Source organism: Canis lupus, chromosome 15, assembly GCF_011100685.1.
Source record: "Canis lupus familiaris isolate Mischka breed German Shepherd chromosome 15, alternate assembly UU_Cfam_GSD_1.0, whole genome shotgun sequence".
Lineage (NCBI taxonomy): Eukaryota > Metazoa > Chordata > Mammalia > Carnivora > Canidae > Canis > Canis lupus.
The window spans coordinates 6,675,656-6,702,970 of NC_049236.1; the positions used below are offsets into that span (position 1 = coordinate 6,675,656).

At 40.7% G+C, this 27,315-nt stretch overlaps 1 protein-coding gene across 1 annotated transcript in view; it reads left to right on the forward strand.

Annotated features, from left to right (window-relative positions):
- KIAA0319L (KIAA0319 like) overlaps positions 1–27,315 on the forward strand; it is a 93,865-nt gene that overhangs the window by 20,994 nt on the left and 45,556 nt on the right. The window contains exon 3 of the mRNA XM_038557933.1: positions 9,261–9,790. Within this exon, the coding sequence (XP_038413861.1) occupies positions 9,261–9,790 (530 nt within the window). The remainder of the gene's footprint in view (positions 1–9,260; positions 9,791–27,315) is intronic.

Below are 27,315 nucleotides of genomic sequence, written 5' to 3' on the forward strand. Positions count from 1 at the left end.
GTTAAATTACTTTTCAAAGGTTAACTTATAGTAAATGATGGACCTAGAACTGAATCTGGAACCCATGTCTTCTAGCCATCTAAGAGGAAGAATTATGATCCACTGAGTGGATAGAAAAGAACTGTTTTCCTCTCATATTTTTATTATTGAACACATAATGGAGCAACATTAAATAACATTTAATTAAAAAAAAACCCTCCATAAAAATCCCACTAAATAAACATGTGAACTGAGAGATCAGAGTACCTCCTGTCCTTACTGGGAACTCTTGGATTGATTTTCTTAGCAAGCCATAGGGAGTTAACCTGCTCCATGCTTCACATTTCTTTTACTTTTGGTCACTGTCAAAGATATAAGTGCTTCAGACCATGTTTCCTGTCTCAGGCTGTATTCCCTTGAGCTAAGACAAAGGATCAGATTGTCAGATAAGAGTCACATAATCTTACCCATCGCTTTAATAATAATTTTAAGAATTCAGCAATCAAGAGGTGCAGGTGAAATAGGGAGAGTCTGAAACATCCTGTGTGGACACCCAGATTGTTCCTTCCATCACTGAACATACTCTGTCTTGCCCAGAGTGATGGATGAGATCTCTAACTGAGGCTTCCAGGTCACCTTATAAAGCAGGGGGAGTGTTTGGGTTCTGAAATGTTTCTCTTTTATACCACCATATAGTTGTGTAGCTTATATGACCTACGTCAGAGAGCCACGGAAGCAAAAGAAGACCTTTGCAAGGCAAACCAGTCTTATAGCTACCCCCCTCCTCGACTCCCACTTTTATCTTCTCTCCTTTCAAAGATCTGAATTTGAACAGAGCTGCTAGGAACAACAAGGAAATTAGAATTTTTTGCTACTTTCCCTTCGACCTCTTAATTCCCATAAATTTCCTTGGCCATTTTCCCTGACTCTAAACGTGTTCCCCCGGATTCCACAGACATTCTCTGTGAATTACCTCAAACCTTTCACTGCATTATATCGAGAATGGATAGGCAGCAACCCTGTCATCAGTTTATCATCATAATTTTCCATCCTCTTCTTTTTTTCTTGCTAGAAAGTGCCTTAACCATTGTGATTTGCGTGAGTCTGATTTGACATTCCTGTATAACTTTGTGCTTTTCAACTCACATTTCCCACCCCTCCCTTCCCAACTTTTTAACTATGACAAGAATCCATTGAGTTATTAAACCTTCTCTATACTCCAGCTTGTGAGTTAAGACATTAGATGGAATATTCTGAGACCTGGGTTTCTCTGGAGAAAGACATGGTTTTACCTCTAGCCTGCAGGCGATGGTTGCTCATTCTTCCATCTCTCATGTATCTCTGAGTTTGGAGGTGGAACTGATGTCCTCATCACTCCTCACTGTCACTTCTGGAACAGTCCTCCTCCAGTGTCATGGAAAAAGTTCTGCTCTTCGAGGTTTATGCCACTTCCTACCCTGAGTCATTACTCATCTACCAACCATCATTCACTCCCCTCATTTAGGTGGCATATGGGCCTCATCTCTTTTTGAAGTCTTGTCATGAGCCTGGATGTCTTCCGTATGACCCACCTGATACAAGGCCACCTGATTTCCTGGCAGTTTGTTCATTGATTCTTTCAGTACTTCATGCATGCATATACATGCATGCCTTTATTTGTACATTCATTCAAAAAGATATTTTGGGGCACCTGCAGTGTAATGTGCCAAGTGCCATGCCAGAATTGGAGGTACGGTGGTGGGGAAAAACATTGAGCAGATGATCACACTGGAAAGGGCAACAAGGCCCAAAGAGTGTATAAGTGAAGAGACCTGACGTGGCATGGAGGCTTCTCTGAGGAAATGATGGTTGAATGGAGATCTCATAAGCGGGGTTAGCTGGGTAAAGATGGGAGATAAGAGAGTTCCCAGTAGAGGGAGCATCGTGCACAGAGCCCCATTAGGAGAGGGGGCATGGTCCATTTGAGGAATGCAAGAAGGCTGGTGGACTGGAACATAATGACAGAGGAAGAGCGTGCTATGAGGTGGGGCCAGAAACTTAGGCATCATCTAGATCATATAGGATCCTCTCAGTTATGTTAAGGATTTTGGTTATCATTCTAAGAGCCCTGGGAAGCCATTGAAATTTCTATTTTTTAAAATTTATTTTTCAAAAGATAATACATGTACATTGTGCAAATTCAAAAGGTAAAAAGGGTATTTAGTGAACAAAGTCTCTCACTTAAGTCTGTTGAGCTACCTCGTTTCCCCTGCAAAAGGCAACCATGCCAACTTCTTGAATATTCTTCCAAAAATAGTCTATGCATATATATGCATAAACATTATATTCTTTTTCTCCCCACACAAATTGTAGCATACTAGACAAACTGCTTTGAACTTTTCTTTTTCTACATGGTGTATCCCAAATATCATTGCATACTAGTACTATATAGAGTAGCCTTATTCATCCCCATAACTGCATGGTTCTCTGTTGAGAAGTTTATGTTATTTCGAATATATTTTTTCATTTCAAACAACATACAGTGAATATCTTTTTTAAAAAAGTATTTTGTTTATTTACTATTTGAGAGAAAGGGAGCTTGTGAGCTTCACGGGGGAGGGCCAGAGGAAGAGGAGAGAGGGAATCTCAAGCTGACTTTGTGCTGAGTGTGGGCTTGATCTCACGACCCTGAGAACATGACCTGAGCATAAATCAAGAGTTGGACACTTAGCCAACTGAGCTACTCAGGCGCCCCTACAGTGAATATCTTTGATAGCATGTCACGTATGCGATAATGTAGCTGTTCAGTAAATTCCAAATTTAGCTACCTTTATTCTGTAAAAGCTGAATTTCTTTCCTTCAGAACACTTAAATTAGTTTGCAGTTCTACTTCATTATTGTGTCTGTTTAATCTGTCTCCCCCATCTAAATTATAAGCTCTATCAAAGCAATGCTTAGCGTGAAACAGATGTACCGTTAATATTTGTTGAATGGATGAATGAATAAAGAAATAAAGATAATAGCTAGGTGGGAAGAAAAGGAGCCTTATTAATTAAACTTTTGAGGTTATCTTTTACTAGACAGAAATAATTTGCATCTCTGTAAAAATCAAAATCACTTGTAACTTGTCAATCTTCTATAAGTTAACATCTAAATTTATGCTCTACTCATTAGTGAATAGTCAGTCAAGCAAAAGTGCATTCTCTTAGACCAGGGGTTGGCAAACTTTCTTAAATGGCCAGGTAATAAACATTTTATGCTTTGTGAGTATTAAGACGAAAATCTGTTGCAGCTGCTTAACTCTGCCACTGTGGAGCAAAAACAGCCATAGACAATACATAAGTAAATGAGTATGACCATGTTCCAATAAAAGTTTATTTTCAATAATAGACAGTAGCCGGAATTGGCCATTGAGCCATAGTTTGCTGCCCCTGACTGATTGAATCAGCTGTGCTGTCCCTTCTTTCATTCCTGATATTGTTAATTGGTGACTACTGTCTTTTTTTCTGTCATCGGTCTGACTAGAGCTTTATCAGTTTTGTTGATCTTTCAACCAACCAGATTTTGGTCTCATTGATTTTCTCCTTCTCTCTCTCTTTTTTTTTTTTTTTTTAAGAGAGAACAAGCAGTGAGGAAGAGCAAAGAGAGAGAGAGAGAACAAGCAGTGAGGAAGGGCAAAGGAAGAAAGAGGAGCAGACTCCCTGCTGAGCAGGAAGCTGATGTAGGGCTTGATCCCAGGACCTGAGGATCATGACCCTAGCCTAAGGCAGACACTTAACCCACAGAGCCATCCAAGCACCCCAATTGTCTCTGTTTTTTGTTTTCTGTTTCATTGGTTACTCTTTTTTCCTTTCTCAACTTATTTTGGTTATAATTTATTCTTCTTTTACTAGCTTTTATGATGAAGGTATAGATCATTGATTAAAAAATTTTTTTTGGCTGTTAATGTTTGGCCTTCATTTTTCCAGATCCTTCGGGATGTATATAATGTATATGTAGAAACAAAAAAAAAGCTTCATTTGAAAAAATACAAATAAAATCATCATACATAAGTTTTTTGTAACTTGCTTTTTAAAATTCTTTTTATTTTTTAAAAGATATTAGTATTTGAGAGAGAGTAGCATGAGTGGGGGGAGGGGCAAAAGGAGAGGGACAAGTGGGCTTCCTGCTGAATGAGGAGCCCAAGGCTGGGCTGGATCCCAGGACACAGAAATCATGACCAGAGCCGAAGTCTGACGCTTAACCAACTGAGGTGCTCAGGTGCTCCCTGCAATTTGCTTTTTTAATTTAACGTATTGTGGAGATATTTCATTTCTTCTCAGGTTTATTTATTTAATTTTAGAGAGAGTGTGAGTGTGTGTGAGTTGGGGGAGGGGCAGAAGGAGAGAGAGAAAGAATCCTCAAGCAGGCTACCTGCTGAGTGTGGAGCCCAATGTGGGGCTAAATCCCAGGACCCTGAGATCATGACCTGAGCTAAAATCAAGAGCTGGCCACTTAACTAACTCAGTCCCCAGGTACCCCTCATGGGGCTATTTTTGTTGCTATGTATAGATTTCTACTTCATTGTTTTCAGTTGCTGCGTAGTATTCTATAGTAAATATTTCTCAACTAATAGACGTTTAAGTTTTTAAAATATTTGACCAGCACAAACCATACTATAATGAAATCCTCCCAAGTGAGAAGTTCTTCGGCATAGAGATACACAGAATATTTTTGCTAAATGTATAATTTATTGAATGTCTCCTCTTTGATTCTCAGAAGGAATAAATTCTTTCTGTGTGATTTATCACACTAACTACATTTGATGGCTCTTTGTTATGAATTTTCTTGTGTTGTTTAAGGGTTGAACTTTGGGAATAGTCTTCCCACATTCGTTACTTTCTGAGGTTTTCTTCCATATGGGTTCTCTGATGTTCAGCAAGGCCAGAGGTGTGTCTGAAGACTCCCATATTTCTTGCAGCGATAGGATTTTTGTCTAGTATGAATTCTCTCAAATCCAGTAAGCTCTTCATAAAGGCTTTCCCATAGTCATTTACACCAATAGAGTTTATTTTCACTGTGAGTTTTCTGATGTCCAGTAAATAATATATACCCAAAAGATTTCCCACATATACTTCAGTGATACAGGGTTTCTCTCCTATATGGTGGTTTTGTTTTGTTTTTTGTTTTTTGTTTTTGTTTTTGTTTTTGGTAAAGGAGGGGCAGAGGGAGAGAGAATCTTATGTTGAGCCTAATGTAGGGCTCGATACCGCAACCCTAATAAAATCATGACCTCAGCTGAAATCAAAGAGTCGGTCACTTAACCAACTGGGCCATGCTGGCACCCCTCCTGTATGTATTCTTTGATGACTAATAAGGATTGAGCTCTCCCTAAAGGCTTTTACACATTCATAATACCAGTATGGGTTCTCACTAGTATGGATTTTCTGATGTTGGTCCACCACAGTTGAGTATCCCTGCAAGCTTTCCCACATTCATTACATTTAAAAGGCTCTCCTCTACTATGTATTCTCATGATGAGTAAGGGCTGGGTTCTGAGCAAAGGTTTTTCCCACAGTTTTTGCAGTATGTAGGGTTTCTGACTGGTATGAATTCTCTGATGACTTAAAACGATAGAGTTCTTTTTTGGAAGCTTTTCCACATTCGTTGCATTTATGAGGTTTCTCTCTACATTGAATTATCTGATAGTTGATAATTATTGAGTCCTTATGAAATTTTCACATTGAGTATATCTATAAGGTTGTTTGCTTATGTGAATTTTATGATGATTTACTGGAAATTTGCTGTTTATGAAGGCTATCCTGCATTCTTTACATTAATGGGTTATCTGTCCTGTAAGACTTTTCTGATGGCTGATAAAGGAGGAATTATATGTAAAGACTTTCCCACATTGCAGAGCTGCTTCTCTGTAGAACTTCTGTCCTCCCATTCCAGGCCTGTATCAATAATGACACCTTTTGGTTGCTCTTCCAGAGGTGATCCTTCAGAAATATTTTGCTTTAGGACTGATGCCTTTGCTTCAAACCAGTACTCCTGAACTGTATAGGCACCTGACAAACTTTTCACACCTCTACCCAGGGCTCTACTCCTTGCTGCAGTCAGGTGATTAATTTTGGTTTGAAAAAGAGAAGCAAAAAGAAAAAAAGAAAGAAAGAAAAAGAGAAGCCCCTTAGATTCTCATGGTTTTCCAACGTCACATCCTTGTGCATGTCCACTGAGTGGCTTCCAGGTGTCCCCATTCAGTCTAGGTAAAGGTCACAGCCACATGCCTAAATGTCAGTGATCCCTGGATGTGGACTCTTGGTAGTCCTGGAGCCCTCTGTCTCCTTCACTGTTCTCTTAGGTAAGAGCAGAAAATCCTGATAAGCTAACGGTTCCAGAGTCTAGTCCACAAAAAAGGGTTGGTACCTTCTGAAACTCTGGGTCAAACCCTTCCGTGACCCTTCTTAGCTTCTGGTGGTCACTGTCAGTCGTTGGTGTTCCTTGGCTTATAGCTGTCGCGCTCCAGTCTTGGCCTCTGTCCTCACGTGGCCTTCACCCAGTGTGTCTCTCTAGATCATCGATTTTAGACTTCTCTTATTTTCTAAAATAAGCATTTAAAACTGTGAATGTCCCCTCTAAACCCTGCTTTTACTGCATCTCATGAATTTTTATGTTATGTGTTCATTTTCATTCAGTTCAAAATATTTTCTAATTTCCCTCATGTCGTCTCAAACCTCTACTTGGGGTAAACTAGTATTCAGTCAAAGATTGGAAGGAACCGTTATTTAGATATTGGGAGCTCTTTCTCTGTGTCACTTCCTCTTTTCTGGTTGTTCGTTCCAAAATTCTAGCTATCACAGTCACCTTAAACTCTGTTTCCTCAACTCAGCAAGTCTGCTCTAGTCTGCTTGGGCTCTCCTTCCCTGTGCCACTCTCCAGAGCACACTTTCATACAGCAAGCCAGGGTGATCAGAGGGCTCACCTTCCTTTGTTTCTTCCTCTCTGGGATCACAGTCCTGGACCACCTGTTGTTCATTGTCTAAGAACAATTGTTTCATTTATCTTCTCATTTTTTTAGTTGCTCACAGTGGGAGGGCAGGACCTCTGGCACTCCCTCCTGCGGGGGCAAAAGTGGGTGTCACAGTACATTTTCAAAATTAAATAAAATAGTGGCTTACAGAAAAGTGCAGGTTATTTCCATCTGTGTGGACCTTTTCACTATGTTAAATATGAGAGACTTATTCTGAGAAGAATGATGGAAAGTTGATATAAAGGTCACTGACAGTAGTTACTGATGTAGCCCTCTATTGATTTTTTTTTAAAGATTTTATTTATTTATTCGTGAGAGAGAGAGGCAGAGACACAGGCTGAGGAGGAAGCAGGCTCCCCCAGAGAGCCCGACATGGGACTCGATCCCAGGACCCTGGGATCACGCCCTGAGCTGAAGGCAGATGCTCAGCCGCTGAGCCACCCCGGCGTCCCGCATTTATTGATTTCAACACAGTCTGTATACTCAGATAGCTGTTACCCAGATTCATCCCATTGGTTACTGTGTGGGAAGGTGGATGAGGATATGAGGGGTATTTCTGTAGCTCTTGGTAGCTTCATTTTTTTTTTCATAGTTGCTATTTCTTCATTTTTCTTGAGGAAGTTCTATTTTTTTCTAGGTTTCTAAATTGCCTCGTCTGATGTTAGGTCTGTGCCAATGTCTCTCTCTTTTCTTTTAATGAACAATGGCAGATTGGCTTCCATAGCGCCTGCTCAGTAATCCAGAAGCCTGCCTTTATTTTCCTCCTAGCTCTCATTTGACTAGTGTGCACATTGAGTTTGCTGGACATTTTGTCAGTATTTCCTGGGAGTCAAGTTGGCTGTGGCTGATTAGCACGTTGTTGTTTTGGGTTAGTCAGAGCCCCCTTTCGGTTTTGTGTACACGCATCCATGATTATCCACCTCTTCAGTGTTTTGATTCTACTGCACATTTTCTGTGTGTCATTTTAAAATATATTTTACGTTCTAACCCCAGGGCCAGGGCTAGGGTGAAGAAAGAGACACCTAGGGCGCAAACTTCAAGGAGGCCCTCACTCTCAAGATGGGGTGAGCCAACTCTACTTACGTGACTCTGAAAGTGTGTACCTTCGTAGGTTCTGTGTGCGAGGCAGCTATCTTGCCTCCCCCTGGTTCTGGCCCCGTATAACCCCGACCATAGTTGGTGCAGATACCCATGTAACTAGGACCTTACATGAACTCTGTATAACAGCTTTCATTTAGAACATGCTTTGACTTCTCTTCATCTACGAACACAGAGGTGAGGTAATACCTCAGGAAAATTAATGCCACGCCTGACATAATTCAGTAGCCCAGAAGTTTATCCAGAAGCAACATTAGCCCGAATTTTGGACCATGCTATTTATGTTCACCACAGTAGGTAGGTCACTGTTGTACTCCTGTTCCTTTATTTCTTATCATGACACGGCTTGTCAGTAGGAAGTTCATTCTAGCAAATTCTGCTCATTAAACTTCTTGGTAATCTGACCTCTGCCCTGGCTGCTACCGTGATGTGCAAAACCACCTGGCTCTGGCAAACGATTGGTTAGAAAGTGGGTACACCTATAACCTGTAGGAGGCCACGAGGCCTGTGTGTGTTGCTGCAGGTCAGCGTGGGGCAGAGGGGGAGCTGTTCTTGTTTCGCTCCCTGTCCTGGTCTTGTGGGGCTCACACCATCCCTGAGAAATGCCAGGACGTGAGTGAAGGGCCAAGTGGCGGGCCTCTGCCCATCCCTCCCTATACTTCCTCCAGAAGAACTGTTCTTTTTTTTTTTTTTAATTTTTATTTATTTATGATAGTCACACAGAGAGAGAGAGAGAGAGAGAGAGAGAGAGAGAGGCAGAGACACAGGCAGAGGGAGAGGCAGGCTCCATGCACCGGGAGCCCGACATGGGACTCGATCCCGGGTCTCCAGGATTGCGCCCTGGGCCAAAGGCAGGCGCCAAACCGCTGCGCCACCCAGGGATCCCCTAGAACTGTTCTGTTTGGTTTTTTTTCTGTTTCACGAACTGGAGTTCTGTATAAAAGGTCTTTGTGGAAGGGACTCATTGAGAAGGGGAACCAGTGATGGGTGCGGAACAGTACTTCTACAAGCTAAAGCATCCTGAGCCAAAAAACCCTCTATTTTGCTTCTTCTGTTCCACTTACTAGACAGCTTTCCCACCCTCTTAAAAACCAGTCTTCAAAATAGCCTTAAATGTTGGTGTTCAGGGCTCTTTACAGAGCAGTAGTCTGTTTTTATTACATCTTAAAATGTTTTCATTCCTTGTTTTTAGATGCCAGTGAGAGCAGGTGCCAGCAAGCGAAGACAGAATTTGGAGTTGGCCTGAGATCTGGGGGAGAAAATCACCTCCGGCTTCTTGAAGGAACCTCCTCTCTCCAGTTGTGTTGGGCTGCCTGCTGCCAGGACTCTTCTTGCCATGCCTTTTGGTGGTTAGAAGGGATGTGCATTCAGGCAGACTGCAGCAGTCCCCAGAGCTGCCGGGCTTTTAGGACAGACTCTTCCAATTCCATGCTGGTGTTTTTTAAAAAGTTCCAAACTGCAGATGACTTGGGCTTTCCACCTGAAGATGATGTACCACATATTTTGGGGCTAGGTTGGAGCAGAACATCTTGGAGGAGACAGAGACTACCCAGAGCTCTGCTCAGACCCACTGTATCTTCCAGTGACCATCAGAGCTTAACCAGGAAGCTTTGGAAGAGAGAGAGTCCCAGCGAAGAAGTAACCACACATATAGTGACACAGCATTCTGAAATGAATGACTCCAAGGAAGTAGGTTATCTGAATACCAGTGGTTCTGCAGAGGTAAGCACATTATGAATAAGGAACAGAGAAACTGTTAAATCTGCTTTTACATTTGGCACACATGAGCAGCGAAGCTGGTGCTTGTGGGCAGCACTCTGTGCTGAGGAGTGTATGTTTAAAGCTGCCTGGTGTCATCTTTGTGGGTGCTGCCCAGATGTACAAGCATAATTGGACCCTAGAGATGTTCACCGCATGCAAGTCTGACCATTGTAAAAGCAGAAATGTGCTTGTTATCTAGTCTAAGCTGGTTCTTGGCTACAGGTAAGTACAGTTCTGTGCTGTCTGTCTTCACCAACAAGTCTGTGGTATTTTCTGCCAGACTGCAAAACACTTGATAGATGTGGTTACATTCAAGCTCTCCTCCCTCTTCCCCATCTCCCACGTGTAAACACCTTCCTTATGGGGTGGCTTCTTTTCCAGTCTAAAGTAGCCATTCCTAGCACCTTAGACTAAGACCTGACCTACTGGGGTAAGGAGCCAGATGTGGCTATTAGCCAAGAGTCTGGGGTGAGTTCTTACCAAGCTTTATATGCCAAGGGGGATACCACCAGTAGGGTTTATTCTGCATATTATGTTTCTTCGTTGTTGATCTTCCTGAGCAAATGATTAAAAGCAGTGACTCATTCTGCACTCAGCCTCCCTTGATTGCTGTGGCTTATTTTTGTATTTGTTTTGTCCTAGTTGTCTCTATCAAGCTGAAGCCAGAGTGGGGAGGCTACTACATGCCAGGCACTGTGTGTGCTAATTGTTGTACAGTGTCATTTTGTTTAATTTCCATAGCAGTATTTCCAAGTTGGTACTGTTAGCCCCATTTTCCTAGTGAGGAAACCGAGGCCCAAAGAGGTTAAACAGTTTGACTGTGCAGCTAATGAATAACAAACCTAGAATTGGAATCCAGATTTAATCTTAGGAAAAAAACATCTCAGTGCAATATTAGAGGTACAGTCTTAGGTTTAACACACCCATAAACATTTAGACATGTGTTGTCAACGTGAGGAGGTACTTTTTTTTTTTTAAGATTTTATTTATTTATTCATGAGAATACACAGAGAGGAGAGAGAGAAGCAGAGACACAGGCAGAGGGAGAAGCAGGCTCCACGCAGGGAGCTTGATGTGGGACTCGATCCCGGGACTCCAGGATCACATCCTGGGCTGTAGGCAGTGCTGAACCGTTGAGCCACCGGGGCTGCCCAGGAGGTACTTTTCTAAGCACGAGGTGCAGAGGTGAGCAAGAGATGGTCCATGCCCTCAGGGAGTTGACAGTCCAGTGGAGACCCAGACACAAAGACAGGTATTTACAATGGTGTATAGTTATTGCATTAGTAGAGTTATGTACACAATTTAATAGGAATAGGAAAGAGGAAGTGACTCACTTGAGCAGGTAGGTGGTGTGTATGTGCAGGGAAGGCTTCACAGAAACATTTGTTTTTTTTTTTTTTTCAGAAACATTTGTATTATTTCTTTTTTCTCTTTAGGTGTTTATTACCTACACTAGATTATAAAATCTTTTAAAATTCTTTTTTTTTTTCTTTTAAAATTCTAAGCCCAGTGTGGAAAAGGTACAGTGTTAGGTTAGTGTCAGGTGTGCAGGATAGTGACTCCCCGGTTCCATGCATCACCTGGTGCTCATCAAGGTAAGTGTACCCTTCATCTCCTTCACCAATTTCACCCATCCCTCCTGCCCACCTCCTGTCTGGTAGCCATCTTTAATTTATTTCTTGAAAGATGTGTCAGATTTCGCTGGGAGATTAAAGGTAGTGAAAAACATTCTGGACAGAGGCACAGTGTATGCAAAGGCTCAGTCAGTTGGCAGATATTTATTGCACATTTACTGTGTGCAAGGTGTTATACTAAGCTAGGCACTAGGAATATTTTTTTTAAGATTTTTTATTTACTTACTCATGAGAGACACAGGCAGAGGGAGAAGCAGGCTCCCCACAGGGAACCTGCTGCGGGACTCAGTCCCAGGACCCCGGAATCATGACCCAAGCTGAAGGCAGACGCTCAATCACTGAGCCATCTAGGCATCCCCACTAGGGATATTATAGTAAATAAGGTAGACATGATTTGTACCCCAACAGAGCTTATGCTCTGGTATGGAAAACAAACATTACACTTATAATAGTTAAATAATTTTAAGTTTGATGTGGGTTTGAGAGGGTAAGTGCAGAATGCTACGTGAGAGCATCTAATAGGGACTGAATCGAGAGTTAGGGGTAAACTTAAATACCCTAAGTAAAGAAAGTAGAAGGTGGTAGAAGGAGTGTGGAAGAGAAGCAGGCAGAATATTTTGGGCAGAAAGAGAACAATTTTAAAGTTTGTTGGGTGCCCTAGAGCATGGCAAGATCAAGAAATTGAGACGAGCTGGGCTTGTTCAATAGAGAGAGCCAAAGGTGGAAGAAGAGACTTGTGAGCTGTGGGGAGCATTGGGGCCTTCTTAAGATACTGGGCTTTATCTTCAGATCAGTGAGAAGTCAGTAGAGAATTTTAAGCAGGGGATGACTTGGTCAGATATGTTGCTGTGCAGTGAATAGATGGGAGAGGGGCAAGCAGGTATGTGGAGCAATCAGATGGGAGGCTCTTCAGGCGGGGAACTGTTGCCCTGAAGAAAGAGGTTAAAAATACAGGAAAGGGGATAAGTAGCAAATACTTCCTTAAAGCAGTGATTCTCAAACTTTAGCATCCTTCAGAGTCACCTGGAGGCCTTGTTACAAACAGACTGCTGGGCCCCAATTCCAGAGTTTCTGATTTAGTAGGTCTAGAGTGGGGCCTGACAATTTGCATTTGCACCAAGTTCCTGGAGAGTGCTGCTGCTGCTGGTCTGAGAAACACACACTGAGAACCGCGCCTTAGAGGCCAGGTGGGTTAGAATCCAGAGCGCAGAAGACCGAGATTATGATAGGAAGGAAGAAATGGGTGAATAGAGGTGTAGCTAAAGTGGGTTTATGGGTCTAGTAGGAGGAAATCGTGGTCATTCTAGTCACATTCCTGTTATTCTGTTGTGGGATAGGTCATTTCCTGGGGGTAAAAGCAGAGATAGGTGAAGTGGGCACAGGTCAGTGGTAGTGGGCAGTAAAATCAGAGGTTTGGAGAGAGTGATCAGGATCTGAAACAGCACTTTGAACAAGGAGACAGCCAAGCAGGTAAGGAAATAGATGGCTGGTGGCACTGACAATGGAGACTACAAATTTATAACAGTGGTACTGATTGCCGAGGTTGTGTGAGTCTCCTCAGGAGCTCTCAGGAGCCCTGTCAAGAAAAGGCTGATAGTCTGATTTCCCCAAGGTTGGAACTTCACCAGTCTGGTGCAGAAGGAAATTGAGGTTGTTGTCAAGAGAGTGGGTTAAGGAGAGACTATAAGAAGAGGCAGATAAAGGAGGGACTATGATAGAGGAGTTTGGCATTAGGGGTTTCAATCAGAGGCAGATATGGGGGGCACAGTAAATGGGTTCTGGAAGACTGGAAGTAGTCCTCAGAGGATGAAATATTTGAATTTAAGATTTTGGAGGGGGAGAGGTTCTGGTGATTGTAGGATCCAGGTGTAGCTATGGAAGAGGGTTGCTGAGGCAGCGTAGAGTAGAAGTTGGAGACAAGGAGCTCAAAGAACTCAGGAAGCAGGGTTATCCATGGAGACTGAGATAGACTTTAGTGATGATGATGATGATGATGATGATGATGATGATAGCAGTAGCTAATGTTTACTGAGTGAGCACTTACTATGTGCCAGGTACTGTTCTGAACCCTTGATATGTTTAAACTCTTAATCTATACAACAAATCCTATGAAGTACTACTGACCATCTCTATTTTATAAATGAGGAAACTCAGGGAAAGAGAGGTTAAGGAGCATGGCCAAGGCAACAACAGCTGGTATATAGTTAGTACCACGACTTGAACCTAGGTAGTCTGATTCTATCCAGTCTGTCCTCTTAACCCTATTACTCTTGAAGCAGGGACTTGGGGTAAAGAGGAGTTTTGAGAGCCAGATGTCAAAGCCCTTAGCAAAGTAGGAGGGGGAGAGGACAGCTGTGGTGAGAGTTGATGTGCAACAAGATGGCAGAGGGGAGAGGTTTTACAGAAAAACCAGAAGAGGAATGGTCTGCAAAGGGCATTGGGGAGGGGGGAGCAAGTAAAATATGAACCCACCTTCGATCCTGAAATGTGGGGAGAGTAAGGGGCCCTCATACTGCAGAGATAATGTGGGAAATAGTATCCTTAGGGAAGCGCACACTCACAGTTAAGAATAGGTGGTCAGGGACCACTTTATGGGCACAGGACCTGTGCAGCTGTACAAGTCCCCACATTTAGAAAGACCCTGTTCTCGGTTTACTGCTCTGCTGTCATTGTCTTGAAATTCTGAATACTTTTTGAACAGGGACCCCACATTTTCATTTTGTACTGTATCCTGCAAGTTCTGTAGCCTGTCCTGCAGGAGGCATAGGGAATAAAGCATGAAATGACTGAGCATCCAGGTGATTTTTGATCATAGAAGAGAAATTCTAAGTGATTCAATGCAATTTGGGGGGAGAAAGAAAAGGAAGTTAAGTCTCACAGGAGAGGAAGTATAGGTCATTTAGGGAAAACATTATGATGTAGTAAATGTTTAACAACTGGATTCCCCCCCATACTTACCACCCCCCCAAAAAAAAAAACAACAAGCCCTGAGTTGTAGACATTGGCAGTTTCCATCGTGTAAATACAACCATCGTGACTAGTTTGGAGATGCCGACATGAATCACAGAATAAAGAGTTGGGAGACATGGGCACAGCCAGCTCAGATGAGTTGGCTGCAGCACAATCCCAGATGATCATGATCAGTAAAATGAGAAATAGACCAGTAAAATGAGAAATATGGTAATGTGACAGTGTCCTGGAAGATGGTGAAAATTCAAATTTGGGCCTTAGGGAATTCACGTGTACCCTGGAAGGAAGATCCTGGGACTGTGTTGTCTGGGCGAGTAGGGGGGTTGTTTCTCTTCTTGTTCACCTGCAGTGGACAGGGGCAAGAAATTGATACTAGTGAAAAGAATCTGGAGTTTTATGGTCTAACATGGAGAGGGGGTGGACATGGGGGGAGGAATATTGAACTTGAACTGTGAGCCCCAAGAGTGGGAGGGGGGCGTTGGTGCAGTGTTGCACAGAGGCATTATGTAGATTGGCATTGCTTGCTGAGAACTGCAGGCACTGTTAAAAAAAATAGGGCAGAGTGAAGGCTTCAGCTCCATACAGATTACATTTGACCTTACATGCCACGCTTAGGAGCTTATCCTGAAGGCCGTAGGTGCTAGAACCACCTTGTGCATTCAGGATGATGAACTGGTAGACATTTCTTTTAGGAGAGGCCTTGCAATTGAAACCTCTGCTTAATGCACTAGGGAAAGGGAAAGAAGTATAAACGCTGCAGATCTTCTCCTTCTAATTAGGGATGGCTGGCTAACGGTACTAGTTTCTAGTTTGTACTGTTCGCACTAAGGTAGGTCAAGCAACTCTGCCTCCAAAGTGGTAAGAAATCGTATCCTACATTGCTCATCTTGCCTGCGATGCCTGCAATCCTGCAAAGGCATTGGGTCAGTAGCATTCTTCATTCCTTTTGGAAACATCCATATATTGTATCTAAGAGCAGGTATTATGGACCTTTTGCAATTCCAGAAATGGAAAGGAATGTCACCAATTTATTCCCGTTTATCAGCTTAAAGAAGGAGAGGCTTGTACTGCTTGGTTTAAGTATTTTATCCTTTCTGTGCTGGGAACCTTTGAGTTATTGGCAGGAGGAGCTTGTTGCAGTTCAGCCACTGGCAATTAACTGCTGCCAGCCCAGCTTTGTGAAGGAGGAGGAGTGTTCTCGGAGCTCAGGAACTGAAGGTGCAGTTAGGTATCCCCACATACAAGGTTTGGCTTCAGGAGGTGCTCCTTTCTCTGCCACCACCATCCCCCCGTTTCCAGACAACAGCCACAGCATTTCAACCCATAGAAGCCAGCGCGTTCCTGTGGGACAGAGGACTGCGAGGAGAAAGAAGTCAAGCCTTTGGGCACCTCTCTGTTGCCTTTTTCACTGCGGAAGATTCTTGTGCTGACTCTACATAAAGCCGGAGCTTACAGCTTACCAGCAGTTAGAGGTGTAGGGTGTAGGCAGTGACAGAGAAGAGCCTTGCATAACCTAAGACAGAAACCCAAGCAGTTCTGTTTCTCTTCTTCCAGGTTTTTCGTTTGGTTTGGTTTTCAGGGTTTTTTGCTTGATCACTTTGTTTTTGTTTTTAAAAAATCTTTCTTGTAATCCTTTAGCTTGTGAAACTTTTGCCAAGGGCTCATTTATTCTTCTGTTATTTCCTGACATCTTTGGAATTTCTCAGGGCCTAGTTCTCCCCAGATCCTCATTCTCAGTTACTTGAGCAGCAGACAGGCTAATAACTTTCACCAAAAATTGTTTAGCCCCACACGCCCTTCCAGCCCTCTGGCCTGGATAATTTGCGTGGCTCTCCTGCGCCTTGGTGATCAGCGCCCTTCTGTGTGCGTGCATATAGGCGAAGCGCCCCCGCCACCCCAGCCCTCCACTCCCCGTTTCTAACCTCACGTGACTGGCTTATTGCATCAAGAGAAAAATTGGGCAGCCCACGTCCTTGTTGTGTGTGGGTGTGCAGAGATCCTGCGATTGTACTGTTCCTTTCTCACAAGTATTAGTGCCTGGACTATAATACCTTTTCCTTATTTTTCCCCCATAACTGCTCACTTTCTGCTCTCATCTCCTAAGTGTTCTGGTTCTTTTTATCTGCTTATTTGGCTTTTGCTATGTCAAATGAATTTGAAAATGTGTTTGTTGGCCACTTTGTTAACTTAGGAGGCAAGAGGTAATGAATGCTTTAGTGTGGATGGGTTAGCAGAGCCTTACTAACTGGCACAACTTGAGCCATGGGAACAAAGTCTCAAAACCAGCTTTTAGCTAACACTCCTGCAGGAGATTATGAGGAGGCCTAACTTTGTAACTGCTACAGAGATAAACCCCACTCTTTTCTCCAGCCGCAGCTTCAGTTGCTGAGAACTGGTTGGGATATGTCTTTAAACCCCATTGGCTTTGCTGTTGCAGGAGGACACTGTCTTTACTGTAGTAGGATTTTTGTTAATGACAGTGGTAGTTTTTATTTTATGTGAATACAGTTGTGACACCAATCAAAATGTGTTGAAAATTCAATGTGAACCATTCTTTAGTATTTTTTTAATAATTAACATCATCTTTTTTTTTTAATATTTTATTTATTTATTCATGAGAGACACAGAGAGAGAGAGAGAGGCAGAGACACAGGCAGAGGGAGAAGCAGGCTCCACGCAGGGAGCCGGACGTGGGACTCGATCCCGGGTTTCCAGGATCACGCCCTGGGCTGAAGGGGGCGCTAAACCGCTGAGCCACCTGGGCTGCCCCCATTCTTTAGTATTAAGTAGTCACCTGGGTAGCATGTGTATTACCAAGGAGGGCCCCCTACCTGGACTGTGATGACATGACCCTGGTAAGTGTGAACATCCTGTGCGGGCCCTGCAGACTTCTGATACTCAAAATGGTAGCTCATGATGGAGGTTTTTCGAGTCATCTCGAATTATGGTATTAATCACTGGGTTGGCTTGCTTGATTAGGAGAGGGCAGCTCCAAGTGGGGCCTTGGAGGAAGGGAGAAGGAAGAAGCAGGAGAAGGAGGGAGGGAGAAATAGCAATATGGAGAAAGAGAATGTGTATAGAAGCCTTGCATCATTCTGAACAAAGCTGCTTTAATTTTTCTTTCTTTCTTTCTTTCTTTCTTTCTTTCTTTCTTTCTTTCTTTCTTTCTTTCTTTCTTTCTTTCTTTCTTTCTTTCTTTCTTCTTTCTTTCTTTTCTCTTTTTTCTTTCTTTTTTTTTTTTTTTTTTGACAAAGCTGCTTTGAAGATGAAACAGGTCTACACCTGGGGGCATGATTATATGACTTATGGTTAGTTTGGAATTAGGTTGGTTTTTATGATTTCTGTCAAGTGCCAGAAAAAAAAATGGCCCAAGGAAATTTCGCCCAAGTTTCAACGCTGTATCATTCTCTACAAATTTTTAGTATTACTCTGTAGTTTCTGAAGTAAAATCATTTGCTCCCTATCTCCTCTTCCTGCTTCTTTATTTTTATTTTTTACAAAAGATTTTATTTATTCATGAGAGACACACAGAGACAGAGACACAGGCAAAGGGAGAAGCAGGCTCCTCACAGGGAGCCCGATGCGGGACTCGATCCTGGACCCTGGGATCACACCCTGAGCCCAAGGCAGATGCTCAACTGCTGAGCCACCCAGGCATCCCTTCCTTTCTTTAAAAATTAATAATAATAAATAATAAACAAGTTCTTTCTTTAAAAATAAAAATCTGCCTGCCTTGCTTAAAAATATATATATTTTTAAAGATTTTATTTATTTATTCATGAGAATACACAGAGAGGAGAGAGAGAGAGGCAGAGACACATGCAGAGGGAGAAGCAGGCTCCATGCAGGGAGCCTGACATGGGATTTGATCCCAGGTCTCCAGGATCAGGCCCTGGGCTGTAGGTGGTGCTAAACCGCTGAGTCACAAGGGCTGCCCGCTTAAAAATATTTATACTCTTTTTCTATTTCTGGGAATCTAGTCTAAAGCAACGTTTCCTAAATAAAGAGCTTTACACACAATGATGAGATGCTATTTATTTAATTAAAAAATTGAAGCGGTTTGTCTAATAAGGGAAAGTAGAAATTGTGCAGCCATTAAAAATACATTTTTGGTTATATGAACTGCTCTTTTGTTACTCCATCTGCTTTCCACTCCAGCCATGCCGAATGCTTGCTCTTCTGTGGGTACCATACTTCTAAAATAATGACTTTATTGAAGTGTAATTGATATATCATAAACTGTATGTACCAGGTTTAAAGTGTACAATTTGATTTGTTTTAACATATATGTACCCATAAAACCATTACCACAAGAAAGGTAATGAACATACCCATTACCCCTAGTTTCCTCCTGTCCCTTTATAATCTGTCCTTCCTACTCCCTCCCTTATCCCTAGGCAACCACTAATCTGCTTTAGCTTATTATAGATTTTCTAGAATTTTTAAATAAATGGAATCATACATTATGTACTCTTATTTTTAACAACTCCATTGAGGTATAATCTATATACCATAAAACTCACTCCTTTTAAGCATACAATTCAGTAATTTTAGTAAGTATAGACTTGTATCTTATCACCACAATCCAATTTATTAACATTTCTGTTACCCCAGAAACTTCCCTTGTGCCATCCCCACTTCCTTTCCCAGCCCCATTAACATCCACTAATCTGCTCTATAAATTTGCCTTATCTAGACTTTACATATAAAGGGAACCATGCAATATGTAGTCTTTTGAGTCTGGATTCTTTGACTAAGCATAACATTTGGATGTTCATCACAGTATGTGGTTGGTTCCCATTAATTGCTAAATAGTATTTCACTGCATCGATATATCATTTATCTATTTACCTGTTGATGGATGTTTGGATTGTTTCTAGATTTTTGGCTACAGGTAAAGCTGTTAGGAACATTTGTGTAAAAGTCTTTGGGAATATGCTTCAATTTCTCTTGGATACCTGGGAGTGGAGTGGCTGGGTCAGTGTAGGTATACATTTAATGTTATAAGAAACCGCCAAACTGCTTCTTCCAAACAGTTGTACCATCTTACATTCCCATTAGTAACATGAAAAGTTCTAGGTGTTCCACATTCTCACCAAAACATTGTATGGTGAGTCTAATTTTGGACATTGTAATAGGTGTGTAATAGTAGCTCATTGTAGTTTTTCTTTGCATTGTCTTCATAACTCATGATGTGGAACATCATTTCATGTGATTATTTGCCTTTTTTTTTTTTTTTTTTAAGATTTTGTTTATTTATTAGAGACACAGAGAGAGAGAGAGGCAGAGACACAGGCAGAGGGAGAAGCATGCTCCATGCAGGGGGAGCCCAACGTGGGACTCGATCCCGGTTCTCCAGGATCACACCCCGGACTGCAGGCGGCTCCAAACCGCTGCGCTACCAGGGCTGCCCTGATTATTTGCCTTTCATATATTTTTTGGTAAAGTGTTTTTTTCCCCCATTTAAAAAAACTGGGTTGTCCTCCTACATATGTCCTCTACATATAAGTCATTTATAAGCTATTTGATTTGTAAATATTCTCTCAATCTGTAGCTTGTCTTTCATTTTCTTAGTGTCTTTTGAAGAGCAGATAATTTTGATGTCTAGTTTATCAATTTTTTCTTTATGGATCATGCCTTTGGTATTGTATTTTAGATTTTCTCCTAATTCTAGAGGTGTTATAGCTTTAAGTTCTTAAATTTAGGTCCAGAATGTTTTTGTACATGGTGGGAGTTATGGATGGAAGGGTTTTATTTGTTTTTTGGCATATGAATTTCTAGTTGTGCTAGCATCATATTTTTTCTATCCTTTCTCCACTGAATTGCTTTTCACTTTCATTGAAAATCAGTTAACCATATGTATATGAATCTATTTCTGGATTCTACTTGTTTCTATCATTTTATATGTTTATATTGGATACATTGTCTATATCAACACTACACTCTTTTTTTTTTTTTTTTTTTTAATGCTCTAAGCCCAGTGTGGGGCTTAACTTAAACTCATGACCTATGGGGATCCCTGGGTGGCTCAGCGGTTTAGCGCCTGCCTTTGGCCCAGGGCGCGATCCTGGAGTCTTGGGATCAAGTCCCACGTCGGGCTCCCGGCATGGAGCCTGCTTCTCCCTCTGCCTGTGTCTCTACCTCTCTCTCTATGTCTATCATAAATAAATAAATAAATCTTAAAAAAAAACCAAAAAACTCATGACCTATTATCTATCAAGAGCTATATATTCTACTGACTGAGCCGGCCAGGTGCCCCAGTAGTACACTGTCTTGATATTCATAGCTTTCTTTCTTTCTTTCTTTCTTTCTTTCTTTCTTTCTTTCTTTCTTTCTTTCTTTCTTTCTTTCTTTCTTTCTTTTTATTTATTTTTCTGTTTTTTTAAGAAAAGATTTTATTCATTTATTCGAGAGAGCTAGAGAGAGCAGGCACAGGTAGGGCGAGGCGCAGAGGGAGAGGAAGAAGCAGTCTCCCAGCTGAGCAGGGAGCCCAATATGGGGCTCCATCCAAGGGGCCTGGGATTATGACCTGAGTTGAAGGCAGATGCTTAACTGACTGAGCCACCCAGGCGTCCTGATAATGATAGCTTTGTAATAAGTCTTTTATTCAGATGATGTGTAAATCTTACAACTTTGTTCTTACCAGAAATTTTTTGGCTATTCGAGGTCCTTTGTATTCCCATATAAATTTTAGTATCACCTTATCAATTTATTTTTTAAAAGCCTTCTAGGATTTTTTTTTTTTCCTTCTAGGATTTTGATTGGGATTTTCTTGAGGCTGTAGCTCATTTGGAGGGAATTGATAGCCTAATAATAGTCTACAGATCCATGAATATAGTATATCTTTCTTTTCATTTACATCATCTTTAATTTCTCTCAGCAATGTGTTGTACTTTTCAGGGTACTGATCTGGACATGTTTTGTCACATTTATTTCTCAGTATTTCAGATTTTTGGTGCTATTATAATTGGCATTTAAAAAATTCAGTTTCTAAGATGCCCCCCAAAAGAAACTGTTTAAAAAAAAAATCAGTTTGTTCCTAGTGTATAGAGATACAATTACTTTTTGTATATTGATCTTCTATCCTGAGACCTTGGAAACTCACTGATTCATTGCGGTAGTTTTTTTGTAGGTTCCCTTACATTTTCTCTTTATAATGATGTCTGTGAAAAAAGACCATTTGGCTTCTTTTCCAATGTGGATGTCTTTTATTTCTTTTACTTGCTTATTGCACTGGCTAGAATCCCTATTACAATGTTGAATAAAAGTGGTGAAAGTATACTTTCCTATTCCTAGTAAATGTGAATTTGTATCAGGAATAAATGCTGGGTTTTGTCAAATTCTTTCTTTTATATTTATTGACATGATCATATGGATTTTTGTTTTTAGTGTGTTAACATGGTAAATAACTTGATTGATTTTGAGTGTTAAATTACCTTGTATTCCTGAGATAAACCCCAGTTAGTCATGGCATATTATCCTTTCTATATATTGTTATATTTGATTTACTGAAATTTTGTTATGAATTTTGAGTCTGTGTTCATGAGGGATATTAGCCTGTGATTTTAACATCAAAGTCATGCTAGTCTTATAGAATGAGCTGAGAAGTTTTTACTCTTTTTTCATTTCCTGGGAAAGTTTATGCAGAATTGGTACTATTTATTCCTTAAAATATTCAATATAGTTCCCCAGTGAAGCTATCTGGAGCTCTTTGCAGGAAAATTTTATTTTATTTTATTTTACTTTATGTTACCTTACTTTTATTTTTTTTTATATATATAGAGAGAGCATGAGTGAGGGAGGGGCAGAGAGAAAGGGAGAGAGAAAATCTTAGGCATGGAGCCAGACATGGGACTTGATCTCATGACCCTGAGATCATGACCTGAGCTGAAATCAAGAGTTGGGTGCTTTCCCAACTGAGTCCCCCAGGTACCCCTGCAGGAAAATTTTAACCTATAAATTCAAACTATGTAGTTTGGCAGCTTGTGTTTTTTAGGGAATTTGTGCATTTTATCCCAGTAGTCAAATGTATTGGCATAAAGTGCTCACAGCATTCCCTTATTGCCCTTGTAATACCTGTAGAACCTGTAGTGATGTTACCTCTTTAATTTCTGATATTGATAATTTGTGTTTTTTCCCTTCCCACCTCTCTCCCTGCATCAGCCTTGCTAGATTTTCTTTCTTTTTTTTTAAATTTTATTTATTTATTCATAGAGACTCACAGAAGAGAGGGGCAGAAGGAGAAGTAGGCTCCATGCAGGGAGCCCGATGCGGGACTGGATCGCAGGTCTCTGAGATCACGCCTTTGGACTGAAGGCTGGACTGAAGGTTGCACTAAACCTCAGCCATCTGGGCTGCCCCTTGCTAGATTTTCTTAATCTTTGGCTTCATTCATTTTTCTCTAGTGCTTTTCTGTTATTGATTTCTGCTTTAATCTTATTTCTTTTTCATAATTTAGATTTCATTTGCTCTTTTTCTAGGTTCTTTTTTTTTTTTTTTTTTAAGATTTTATTTATTTATTCATGAGAGACACTGAGAGGGAGAGAGGCAGAGACACAGGCAGAGGGAGAAAGAGGCTCCACGCAGGGAGCCTGACATGGGACTCGATCCCAGGTCTCAAGGATCATACCCCGGGCCGAAGACAGCGCTAGACCGCTGAGCCACCTGCCCTCTTTTTTTAGGTTCTTTTTTTTTTTTTTTTTTTAACTTTTATTTATTTATGATAGGCACACAGTGAGAGAGAGAGAGGCAGAGACACAGGCAGAGGGAGAAGCAGGCTCCATGCACCGGGAGCCTGATGTGGGATTGGATCCCCGATATCCAGGACCACGCCCTGGGCCAAAGGCAGCCGCCAAACCGCTGCGCCACCCAGGGATCCCTTTTTTTAGGTTCTTAAGATACAATCTCAATCATTAATTTGAGACTTCTTTTCTAACATAGGCATTTTAAAGCTATAAATTTCCTTCTAAGTATTGCTTTAGCTGCATCATACAAATTTTGTATTTTGTGTTTACAGTTTCATTCAGTTCAGAATACTTTTAAATTTCTCTTTTGACTACTTCTTTGACCTTTGGGTTATTTAGAAGTATGTTATATAGTTTCCAGATATTTTGGGAGACAGGTTCCAGATATTGTGGTATTATTGATTAGTAACTTAATGTATTATAGGCAGTGAATGTTGTATAACTTGAATTGCCCCCTCTTTTTTTTTTACAATTTTGAATTAATTTCAGAGGTGGAACTTAGTGATTCATATGTTACATATAACACCCAGTGCTCATTGCATCAGGTGCCCTCCTTAATACCCATCAGCCAGTTACCCCATACCCCATCCACCTCCCCTCTGTTTCATAGAGTTCAGTGTCTCTTATTATTTGCCTTACTTGAATCCTTTTAAATGCATTGAGACCAATTTTCTGGCTCAGAAAATGGTCCATCCTGGTAAATGTTCCTTGTGTGTTTGAAAAGAATATGTATTCTGCTATTATGCTATTATGGTTGGGTGAGTGTTCTATAAATGTCAAAGAGGCCGAATTGGTTACTGTTGTTCAGATCTTCTGTATCCTTACTCAGTTTCTATTAGTCACTTAGAGAGGCAATGAAAGAGCACATTGGATTTGTGGATATATGTTTCTCCGGTTAGATCAGCTTCTGCTTCATGTCCTTTCAAAGTTTTATTAGTTGTGTAAATGCTTAGAATTGTTATGTCCTCTGGGTGAATTGACCCTTTTATCATCATAAAATTATCTTCTTTATCTCTTTTAATATTCTTTGCTCTGAAATCTGTTTTGTCTGATATTAGTATAGCCAATCAGGCTTTCTTTTGGTTAGTATTAGCATAATGTATCTTTTTCCATGTTTTTACCTTTAACCTATATGTGTTTTTATATTTTAAGTAGATTTCTTATAGGCTGCATAAGCTGGATGTTGCTTTGTATCCAATCTGACAATGTCTGCTGATTAATTGGCGTGTATTGACTATTTAATGTGACTACTGATGTGATTGGATTCAAATCTACCTACTTAGTATTTATTTCTGTTCCATGTGTTCATTCATTTTATTCCTTTTTTTATGCTCTCCCTTGAATAAACTGAGTATTTTTTTTATTCCATTTTATCTCCTTTTGTTGATTTATTAGTGGGAATAGACAGAGTAATGGTCCCCTTAAGGAGGTCAATGTCCTACTCTCAGGAACCTATGAATTTGTTATGTTATGTAGCAAAGAGGAGGAGGGGTTGCAGATGGAATTAAGGTTGTTAAAAGTTCACCTTAAAATAGATTACCCTGCAGTTTCTGGTAGGCCCAATTTAAACATAAGGGTGCTTAAAAGTGGAAGAGGATGATGTAACTATGGAAGAAGGACATAGAGACATGTAACATTGCTTGCTTTGAAGAAAGAGGAAGGGGGCCATAAACCAAGGAAAGTGGATGGCCTCTAGAAAATGGAAAAAGCAAGGAAAAAGGATTCTCTCCTACAGCCTCCACAGAGGACTATACCCCTGTTAACCCCTTGATTTTAGTCCAGTGAGATCTGTGCTGGATTAGTATTCTGCAGAACTTAAGAGAATACATTTTTTATGGCCTGGGCTGCTAAGTGTGTGGCAATTTTTTACAGCAGCATTAAAAAAATTTCTAGTTATAATTCTTTGTTACGTGGTTTTACTGGTTGGTATATAAAGTTTTTATAGCTGACATCATTAGTTTATCAAGAACTACCTTCAAATGAAACAGTTTTCTTCTAGGGATGCCTGGGTGGCTCAGTGGTTGGACATCTGCCTTTGGCTCAGGGTGTGTTCCTGGAGTTCTGGGATCGAGTCCCACATCAGGCTCCCTGCGAGGAGCCTGCTTCTCCCTCTGCCTGTGTCTCTGCCTCTCTCTGTGTGTGTCTCATGAATAAATAAATAAAATCTCTTAAAAAAACAACAACAACAGTTTTCTTCCATTTTCTCTGTTCAGTCTTTGTTCTATTGTCATACATTTTACTTCTGCATATGTTATAAACCATAGCATACATTACCATTATTTTTGCTTTAAATAGCCAGTTATCTTTTTCTTTTACAGATTTTATTTATTTATTAATGAGACACACACACACACACACACACACACACACACACACACACACACAGAGGCATAGAGACACAGGCAGAGGGAGAAACAGGCTCCATGCAGGGAGCCCGACCTGGGCCTCGATCCCAGGTCTCCAGGATCATGCCCTGGGCTGAAGGGGGCGCTAAACCGCTGAGCCACCCGGGGCTGCCCTAAATAGCCAAGTATCTTTTAAAGAGATTTAAATTAAAAGAAGAAATATATAACCAATTAGTTACTATTTTCAGTGCTCTTTATTACTTTATGTAGAGCCAGGTTTCTGTCTGGTATCATTTTTCCTTGTCTTGAAGAACTGCCTTTATCATTTCTTGCAGTGTAGGTTTGTGGTGGTGAATTCTTTCAACTTTCATATGTCTGCAAAGTCTTCATTTCAGTTTCCTCTTTGAAAAATTATTTCGCTATTTAAGTAAATCTAAGTTGGCAGAGGTTTTCTTTTTGTTTTTTGTTTCGCTTTCAATACTTTAAAGATACTGTGACAGTGTCTTCTAGCTTGTGTTGTTTCATTGAAAAATCTGTAATTTTTATATTTTTTTTCCTCTATACATAATGTGTCTTTTTTCTCTGGCTGCTTTTAAGATTTTTTCTTTATAACTGTTTTAAGTAACTTTATTACGTTATTCTTTGGTGTGGTTTTCTTTATGTTTCTTATGCTTGGAGCATAAGCTCAAATTCATATTCAAATGTGGGTTTATAGTTTTCATCAAATTTGGAAATTATTGACCATTATTTTTTCAAATATTTTTCTGTCTCTCCTTTGAGAATTCCAATTAGAAGTATATTTGAAATTTTTTGAAGTATATTCATATTTTGAAGTATATTTGAAATTTTTTGTAAGTTGCTGCTGCTTTGTTCATTTCTTTTTTTTCTCTGTATGTTTCATTTTGAATCATTTCTGTTGATATGTCTTTAAGTTTACTGATATTTTCTTCTGCATTGTCTACCTTGCCATTAAATCTTTACAGTGTATTTTTATGTGTGTGTTTATACATAAGCCAGGATAAATGTACTTTCATCAGAGCAGTGATTCAAAAAAAATTTCTACAGTGCATTTTTCATCTCAGACATTATATTATTCATCTCTAGAAGCTTGATTTAGGTCTTTTTTTTTTTAAGGTTTTACTTACTTATTTTAGAGCCAAGAGTGTGAGGAAGGAGGACCAGAGGGGGAGGGAGAAGAAGGGGGAAAGAATCTCACACAGACTCCTCACTGGGTGCAGAGCCTGACATAGGGCTTGAACTCACAACCTCAAGATCGTGACCTGAGCTGAAACAAAGAGATGGACGCTTACCCAGCTGAGCCACCCAGGTGCCCCTAATTTGGGTCTTTAAAAAAAAAATCTGTGTCTAGGGGCACTTGGGTGGCTCAGTCAGTTGAGCATCTGCCTTTGGCTCAGGTCATGATACCAGGGTCCTGGATGAAGCCCCAAGTTGGGCTCCCTTCTCAGGGGACAGGCTGCTTCTCCCTACCCCACTTGTGCTTTCTCTCTCTCTCTCACTTTCTCTCTGAAATAAATAAAAAATAAAATCTTAAAAAAATAAAAATAACTTGTGTCTCTATTTAGTATATGCAGTCATGCAGTCTTTTCTATAGCTTCTTGAATATATGGAATGCAATCATAGTAATTATTTTAATACCTTTGTCTACCAGTTCTGTTATCTCTGTTATTTCTGGGTCAGTTTTAATTAATTGACATTTTTCCTCATTACAGGAGCATTGTTATTCCCAAGTATTCTGTTTTTAAGCCTTGTTTCCTTTCCTTACTTGCTCTTCT